Here is a 9,727-nt window from a genome sequence, read left to right on the forward strand (position 1 = left end):
ATTGCTATGTACCAATAATGAACAATGGAATTTAAAATTAAGAACCCAATACCATTTACATTAGCACAAAAAAAAAAAAAATTAAATACTTAGGTATAAATCTAACAAAAAATATGTAAGATCTATACAAAGCAAACTACATAACTCTAATGAACAAAATCAAAGAACTAAATAAATGGAAAGGTGTTCCATGTTCATGGATTGGAAGACTCAGTATTGTTAAGATGTCGGTTCCTCCCAACTTCATCTAAAATTCAATTAAATCCTAATCAAAACTCTAGCAAGCTATTTTATGGATAACAACAAACTGATTCTACAGTTTATATGGAGAGTTAAAAGACCCAATTGAATAAAGTTGGAGGACTGCCAGTACCCAACTACAAGATTTACCATAAAGCTACAGTAATTAAAACAGTGTGGTATTGGTGAAAGAAAAGACAATCTGAAAAGTTAACACGCTGTATTATTCCAATATATGACATTCTGGAAAAGGCAAAATTATGGAGATAATAAAAAGATCAATGGTTGCACGGAGTGGGGATCAACAGGCAGAGCACAAAAGATTTTTAGGATAGTGAAAATACTTTGCACGATATTAAAATGATGGACATGGGTCATTATACACTTGTCTAAACCCACAGAATGCACAACACCTCGAGTTAACTATAATGTAAACTATGAGTTTTGTGTGGTTATGATGTGTCACTGGAGGTTCATCCTTAATTAAAAAAAAAAATGTACCATTCTGGTGAGTGGTGCTGACAGCGGGGGAGGCTATGCATGTGTGGGAGCAGGAGGTATATGGGAGGTCTCTGGATCTTACTCTCAATTTTGTTGTAAACCTAATACTGCTCCAAAACAGAGTCTTTAAAGAAAAAAAAAAATCCCTGTGTTTAATAAACTGCAATGTTAAACTGCTTTTATTTGTCAAATTAGTTGTGACTGGTTTAACACAAAAACAGTTAAACCTCTCCTATTCTATTTCAAAACCATCTGTGTTAACAGTACAGTATACTGCCTAATTACAAGGTGGCTCAGGACACAACAGTTCTTGAGGAACTCCAATCTCCTGAGGACAAGAAAACAAATATGGTAATTGTAACAGTGTGATAAGGGCAACACAAGAATTTTATGGAAGGTAGAGAATTAGAATACAGCATTTTTAAAATTCCTTCCCATCTTCTTTTGAAAGGTACTACTCAGAAAATTTTAATTTGCTAGGCCTCTTTAAGTGAAATAAGGCAGCAATTTATAAGTAGAACACTCAATAAATACGGGTATTTAATTCTAACCAGTTCTGCCTTTCCTGAGTTATCTAATTGTGGATTAATCAACAAGGACAATTTACTAGAAGTAAATTTAGGCTTCTTTAATCAAATGCTAGGGGTCAAAATAATTTTACTCAAGAAGTAAGTAGTTAGTAACGTATTTGCCACCTCCACCTAGACCAAGAAAACAAACAAAAAGCTCCAACGAACTCTTTCATTCATTCAATAAAGATCTACTGAAAAGCTACTATATGCACTGCAAACAAACTAGACCAAAAACTCGTCGCTTTTAAGGAGTTCATATTCCAGTGAATATAAGCCAAAAATTATATAGTATTATAAAGAAGCAGGTCAAATAAACAACCAGAATTTTTTTTTTTTTTAAAGATTTTATTTTTAAGTAATCTTTACACCCAATGGGGGCTCGAACTCACAACCCTGAGATCAAGAGTCACATGCTCCCCCATCTGAGCCAGCCAGTCGCCACTAAACAATTAGAATTTTAAAAGCTATATCTAAAAAAGTATAGAGATCCTCAGTGGAAGTTCACTGGGAATATACAGAATAAAAGAATAATAAAATACAAATTAGATTGTAAATTCTTGGTAGGAATCCAGACTACGGCAAAGTTAAAGAAATAGTTTAAGTGGTCATTCGTTTATCTACAAAAACCTACGTTAGATCCTGGGAATAGACAGTATAGTGCTTGCGCTGTTGGAATTTAAAGTCAAACAGAAGAGAGACTACGGAAAAAGGAATACGTGTACGGAATGCTGTGGTAACAGCAGGACAGGAATCTACGAAGACCTAATAAAGTGGACACAGCAGAGATCACTGAAGAAGTCAGGATTAAGCCAAGACCAGACAGGGGTAAAACTATCAAAGCAAGAGCAATCAAGCAGGGGCAAGATCACAGAGAGCCTTAAGAAACAATAAAGTCCAAAATCTCTAGCCATTAATCAAAGAACATATTAAATAAGAGTTTTTTTGTTTTTTTTTTTTAAGATTTTATTTATTTATTTGAGAGAGAGAGAGTGAGAGACAGAGAGCACGAGAAGGAAGAGGGCAGAGGGAGAAGCAGACTCCCCACCGAGCAGGGAGCCCGATGCGGGACTCGATCCTGGGACTCCAGGATCATGACCTGAGCCGAAGGCAGTCGCTTAACCAACTGAGCCACTCAGGCGCCCTTAAATAAGAGTTTTAAGCAGAGTAGCAACCAGATGAGATTTATATTTTGATAAGGTAATGTTGGCCACAGTGTGGAAAACCAATCGGAAGAATAGAGAACTGAAGGCAGGAAACTCGTTAGGAAACTGCTGGGAGTAGTCCAGAGGAAGAGAGAGGATAGGTTGGTGGCCTCCATCTGTGACTTTAATTCGGAGGAAACTTTCAAGCAAAAGTAATTTGGGGTCGGGCCGGGGGGGACCTTCCTATCCACAAAATATACCCAAAGTACATACCTATCAATAAGAATTGACTTTAAAGGGATGTGATTCTTACCGTAAGTCTAGTTCTTTTGTCCGAAGAAAATTTAAAATGGGTGCAAATGCTGCTGGATCTCGATCAATAAATATCTGTAAATGAAGAATTGTTTTATTTTCAAATTAAAAATAAACTGACATTAATATGTGTAACACAAACTTAGGGAACAAACACTAAATTATTTAAATATTATATTTACTTGATTCCACTCTTAAATTTGAATGTTTCTAAAATTGGCACGCAGTTTTAACTGTGTGCATTTAATGCAGTATTGTCTCCCCACCCCAAAAACCTATTATTATATTGATAATATTTTAATTTGTAGGAAAAATGGCATCTATTTATTGGTATCTTTGGTAAAAACACCCAAGGGAAAATTTTTATCTGAAATATACTAGAATTCAGTAAATATTTTGAGAACATCATGCACAAATAATACCTTCTTACATTATTATTAATTATTGCTGACAGTGATTGTGACTTACATAACTTGTGATTCATACGTGAATCATTAAAACAATGTACTTTTATAATACAGGGGGGGTAATCAAGAAAAGTAAGTATTGCACATTACTGTCAAAACTGGAAAAGAGGGGCACCTTGGGGGCTCAGTCATTTATGTGTCTGCCTTTGGCTCAGATCGTGATCTCGGGGTCCTGGGATCGAGCCCCTCGTGGGACCCCCTGCTCGGCGGGGAGTCTGCTTCTCCCTCTGCCCCACCCCCACACTCCTGCTCTCTCTCTCTCAAATAAATAAAATCTTAGAAAAAAAAACAAAACTGGAAAAGTATACTATTGTCCTAACACCTCTACATCCTATTATCTCAATTTCCTCAAAAGCTAGGGATGGCAGATGATGACATTTCTTAAAACCACAAAATACATACCAAGAAAATAAAATGCTGTAGAAAATATGAAATCTATAATTGATAACTTTCTAGAGGAATATATACCAACCCTATTTTGAATTAATTATAAAACTGAATACCTTTTAAAGCTTAGGTTAGTCAACTAGACAGGGGAATGGCAGCTTACAGTAAAGCTCTTTATACTAGTATTATGTTTATACAATCAATGAGGCTGTTCTAGCTTCATAAATTCTTGCTTTTGTTTTCATTAGAACCAATGAGAAGTTGAAGAAACACCACAGATCAGTGGAGATCTTATTACTGGTATCTTTTTTATGATCTCATATGGACACACCTGCTTTTGCTGTCTTATTTCATCTGTAAATCCCATCACTGCAAATAAATACCTTTGGCCAGTGCGTTGCCTCCAACAGAAAGCCTTCTTTCGGTTTTAGGAGTACTAGCCATTTACTTTACATACAATGATGCACACATTATAACTGCTTTTTAAATGTATAAACCAGTATTTTTGTACTAAAACCTAACAGCTCTTTCCTTTCCTCATTTCGCCATTGCTGTACAAGTTCTTCAGGTTTTTCTACAATATAAAGAAATTGTAGGACTTTACTAATTTACAATATCTTACCATTCTCACTCAATATCAAAATATTTTAGTATTTATATTCATCTATTTATTGTTAAAATTTTAAGTACTGATTAAAAGTATTTCCTCTCCTGACAGTGTAAGCTCGTATCCTCGAATCCCTCTAATCATAAATACTTAAATTGCTATATTCAGTATTCCACTTAGAGCTCCCTTCTATTAACTATAGAAAAACTACATACAACAAGAAATAAAACACTTTTTAAGTACATATTTGTCACTTTCACTTAGTGGTTATTAAAAGATTAGCTTTCCTGTGTTTTCTTAGAGTCCCTATATAATAAGGGTCAAGCATTATAAGCATTAGTTGATTCAATTTAGAAACATATATCAACATATTATACTCACAGCACCAGTTTCATCTCGAAGTGTTGAAATTCTTCCACTCAGCAAGCTAGAGGACATGAACAACAATCCAGAGTTAGTTCTTAAAATCTGAGTATGAATAAAATGCACAAATTCTTTACCAAATATCAAAGACCAATACAAATGAATCATCCTATCTCCAAAGTAAAATAAAAATTTTTTAATTCTGTTTTAAGAGTTAAGATTTTTTATCCAAGAAAAAGTTTAATTTAACTGGAAAAAGGAAATTTTTATTACTTTAATGATCAAGTTTTTAAAAAATGGTATTAAAGAATTACATGAAATACCTGGAAAAAAAAGAATCTGGAATCCACATAAGAGTTTGTCTTGAGGTACTAAATCTGCAATGAAAAATTATCTGTTATTATAGATGAGGACACGATCTGAAATTTCAGTATTCGTTAACCTGCTTTAATATGCTGGCTAATAATTTACAAGTTGTTGCACAGCTATAGCTCTATCAATATTGTACAGTTATTATTTAAAATTTTTTTTATATTATTTTAAAATTTTGCCTCTTTCAATTCAGAGTTAAGATTATTCAAAAGCTCTCAACAAAATCAAATAATTAACTCATTGGCATATACTGCTTCTTAAAACACTACTTTCCAGCATGCCCATCTCCTGAAGAATCAATCAGCCCATCACAACAAACCCGAACTTCTCAATATACCGTTCAAAATTATCTTTGGGTCCTGTTTCATCTCTCCAACATGAATGTTTTCTCATCTAATAAGACAATACTTCAATGCCCCCGGACAATTCATGCTTACTACCATTTCGGTATCTTTATCTCCACTTGAGCAACCTCCTCATGTCCAATAATCCAAATTCCATCCATTTTCTTGATACCACTCAGGTTTTACCTTCTCCTTAAAGGCTTTTCCAAATAGACTATCCTATATTATCTTTTTGAGCTTCTGTTGCATTCATTCATTCAAAAACCACTCAGTAAATATCTCATTGTTCTGAGGTTAACTGCCATTTGATCAAGTCCAGATTGTCTTATTACCAACTTTGGAGGGAACTTTATCCCAGCCTACTGTAACAAACTACCTACGCAGTTTTTTACTCTCTGTTGCCATCACCATGTGTCCTCACACAGAAGAGAGCCTAAGAGATCTCTGTGTTTCTCCACATTCACTATCTAGCTTTATATGACTGCTTTAAAACAGTCCCTGTGCCCATCAACCAGATCAAGAAAGGATCCAAGTAGTTTATTCAAGAAACCATGGCAAATTTTCCCAAGTGTGTATCTTAGCAGAATAGTAAGAAAAACTGGGGAACAGATTACAACAGTCAAAGGAAACTGACTTGGCCAAATAAATAAAAGCCAAGTCCAGTAAATGGCAAACTGAAGGATACAAGGATCCACTGCCAAAAAAAAAAAAAAAAAAAAAATCACTGTGTTCTGGAGGGTATCAAATTAATTCCAAATAAGGTCATTATAATTTATGATCTTTCACGTTTACTAATTATTCAGCAAACTGTTTGCCAGATAACTCAAATTTTGAGTTACTTAGAAAATTACGCAGGTCTGCTTAAAGTTGTATTAGCAATTTCAATTAAAATCAGCAGTTTGGGGTAGGTTTAATAATTTGAAATCTCTGGGCAAAGGGATTGGATCCTCACCCCCACCAATTTTTTTCTTTTTTCAAACAGGAGGAAGACAAATGGGAAAAAACAAAAAACAAAAAAAAACCCACAGACCTTTAAAACTAAGTTCCAAGTGTGACTTCATAAAAATGATAACATTTAAAATTACATATGACAAGCATAATTTTCTACAATGAAAGCCTTTTCTACTGTTTTTTATCTTATACCCAGTGTGCCAAGAAGATGCCATAAAGATGCCATAAAGACAGACACACACACACACACACACACACACACACTGGAATATTACTCAGCCACCAAAAAATGAAATCTTGCCATTTGCAATGATGTGGATGGAACTAGAGGAGGATATTATGCTAAGCGAAATAAGTCAGAGAAAGACTATTATCATATGATCTCACTCATATGTCGAATTTAAGAAACAAAACAGAGGATCATCAGGGAAGAGAGGAAAAAATAAAACAAGAGGAAACCAGAGGGAGAAAAAACAAAAGAGACTCTTAATCATAGGAAACTGAGGGTTGCTGGAGGGGAGGGGGGTGGAGGGTTGGGGTAACTGGGTGAGGGACAGTAAGGAGGATGTGTGATGTAATGAGCACTGGGTATTATTTAAGACTGAAGAATCACTAACCTGTACCTCTGAAACCAATAATACATTATATATTAATTAGCTGAATTAAAATAGTTAAAAAAATAAAACTGCAAGTCAAAAACGGGGGGGGGGGGCGATGTCCAATCTGGTCTCAGCAAAAATGTCACTAAAGATATTAGCATATTATACTTCTTGTCATTTGCCTCCTTCTAAATTAATTTGGAAGGAAATTAAAATTATTTATTCTGCAATATTACTATGTCACCAACCCTTGCATTTCCGATTTATTATTTCAAATTCCTTGATCAATCCTGTAAGGTTGGTACTATTATTGTCACTTTACATTTTATGAAAACTAAGCACTAAAAAATAATTTGGCCTAGGTTGCTGAGCTAGTTAGAGGTAAAGCCTGGGAGCCAGAACCCCTATCTGCATGATTCCAAAGTTCTTTGTAAGTCCCCCACTAGCTGGTCAGAGACCTCTCACATGAGGCCTCAAATCACACTCATTCGTAATAGAATTAATCCCTAATTGAGTCATATTAGGTTTCTTTCACTAGTTTTTTTTTTTTTTTTTGTAAATAACGCTAACTCTAAATGAAACCTCATCTTCTCTACTTCCTCAATCACCCATAACATGTTAAATAAATCATAAAAAACATTGCTCATTTTTGAAATTCCTTGGAGTATTTCCAATTTCTTATCTTTCCTCCCTGGGGCGGGGGGGGGGGGGGTGTCAGATAAGACAATGGCAACGACACACACCTTACCTTAGCATATACTTCTCTGCTCACAGTATGCTCTCCTGATTTTCACTCTATCAGAGCCTACTTCCATTCTAAGCCACAGGTGGTTCTCCCAGTGGCAATTCCTCAGCTTTAATGACAATGAAATCAGGACTTCTTTTTCCTTTACAATGATTTAAGTGACTGTGTTAATATGTCTGTACAACATATAGATGCCTTCTGGACACCTCCTAGCTCTAAAACACTCCCAGAGTCTATGATTCAAATATTCAAGAAAATATTCTCAGAATACCTGGAGTTGGATTTTCTCTTTTTCTATAGGCCATGTCATTACTTATTTTATAAACTATGTTATCCTAGCAAATTTAAAGTTTGTGGTGTTTTTACTTAATTTCTCATTCCTAACAACTTTCATGTCTTCTAAATTGTTCAATCTAATAATACATTGACCTAATTTTGTATTCTTTGCTAATATCGCTTAGAAAACCTTAGATCCTGTTATGATCTAGTTCCATACAGTGAAACAAAATAAAATGTTCAAGCTCCAAGATGGCTGCCTTTTATGATTTAAAAATGTAAACTGAATTCTACAGTCATTAACAAGAATTCACTCATTACACCACCCACTTTCAATACACAGTAAATAACAATACATTTAATTTTTATCATAATAGTGTCATCTCCTTTAGAATGCCTGGAAAGAAGATATCCACAACCCAGGAACCAGTACAGGGATTTTAAATGACTATAGTGCTACTCCTCAGCATTAACATACACTGAAGGCCAACTCTTGTGGGGTATTCCATTTTTGCAACCGGAAGTTACCAAACCTGCAAATTTTTCATGTGATTTTTAGGGAAAAAATCCATTTCTTACATTAGGAGACATAAATCTTCTCCAAAGGACCGGTATCTATGTAACGCCAATAATGTAGTATCTTATCTTACACTGTTAAACAGTTCTGTTTCGGGGAATGAGGGAAAAGAACAGGGAAAGAATGAAGAATTACTGTTTCTTGTGTTGAATTCTCTAGCACACCAAGAAAATGATTAGATACTTAGGGTTAAAACACGATACATTTTATTCCTACGGTTCACTCCACTGCTGCTGTCTTGCATTTTAAAAGATATTAAAGTTTCAGACGTTGAAACCCTTTCATATTCTCGAGCACCTCATCGTTCATCTACCAAGCTTTAAACTCAACCACCCCTTCCTTCCAGCAGAGCTGGCAAAGTCCCATTTCTAAGAAGAGTGACTCAGAGCCATAGCAAATCCACAAAAAATTATTTTCCCCCCAACCAGCTTAATAAAAGGCACAGACAGGGAGTGGAAAGCCAGAGAGAGGATAAAGAAAGAGGTTTCAGTGTGTCTACTCTGAGTGTGCCACACCGTGCCAAGGCTTTCCAGAACTATTAAAACTGCAGTTCCTGGACCCACTGCCCTGCAAGTTGAACAGATCGTTTCAAAGCCATGCGCCCAGAAACTACGACAATAAACAACGTACTGCGAATCTGTGCACTCCATCCACCGAAAGCCTTCGGGATTACAAACACTCCTTCATTAGGAAGGGAAAAGAGCACTGCGCTTTCTTGCCCCAGCGAACCGACACCCTGACCGAAAGCGAGAAGGCAGGTTCATCTGCAAGAGCCAAACCTCAAGGCCGGGCTCCCACAAAGTAAATTCCTCAAACAGGCTGTAAGGTTAGGTGAGGATGGCTTTTTCAAGTTCCTCCTAGCCTGAGAGCTTAGAAAGGGGGAGGGACAAAGGTCGCATTCTAGGAAGGCAGGCACTTGGGCACACGGGCCCGGCTCGCGCTAATTCCAGAGGCCCTCCTGCCTCGCCCTGCCCGCAGCAGATACTTCAGTTCTTCCCGCCGGGAGGGCCCCCGCGCTCCCCACCTGGCCCGGCTCCCACCTCCGCCCTGGTCCCCGTCGCCCCCCTGCAGGCCGCCCGCGGCATCCCGGCTCCGAGCCCCCTCTCCGCCGACTCACCTGGTCCCCCCCACGTTCAGCTGCACGATCTCGCCGCTGCCGGCCGCCGCCGCGGCGAAGCTGCCGCACTGCCCTCCCGCCATCTCCGGCGGCTCCGGGCGCGCACGCCGCCCGCCCTCCCCGCCCGGGGCCGTCGAGCCCGCGGCGGGAGCCCG

General features: G+C 37.3%; 1 protein-coding gene across 3 annotated transcripts in view; it reads right to left on the minus strand.

The window, feature by feature from the left end:
• Nucleotides 1-9,727, minus strand: part of KCTD3 (potassium channel tetramerization domain containing 3) — a 50,043-nt gene that overhangs the window by 39,869 nt on the left and 447 nt on the right. For 2 of the 3 annotated variants that reach the window (XM_035010132.1, XM_035010131.1), the window contains exons 1-4: nt 9,573-9,721; nt 4,915-4,968; nt 4,610-4,655; nt 2,769-2,842 (exon numbers count right to left, since the gene is read on the minus strand). In XM_035010132.1, coding sequence (XP_034866023.1) covers nt 2,769-2,842; nt 4,610-4,655; nt 4,915-4,968; nt 9,573-9,655 — 257 coding nt within the window. In that variant the 5' untranslated portion in view covers nt 9,656-9,721. Of the gene's footprint in view, nt 1-2,768; nt 2,843-4,609; nt 4,656-4,914; nt 4,969-9,572 lie in introns of all 3 variants that reach the window. The other variant, XM_035010133.1, reaches the window with a different exon arrangement.

Source organism: Mirounga leonina, unplaced genomic scaffold (assembly GCF_011800145.1).
Source record: "Mirounga leonina isolate KUSES-001 unplaced genomic scaffold, KU_Mleo_1.0 Mir_154, whole genome shotgun sequence".
NCBI lineage: Eukaryota > Metazoa > Chordata > Mammalia > Carnivora > Phocidae > Mirounga > Mirounga leonina.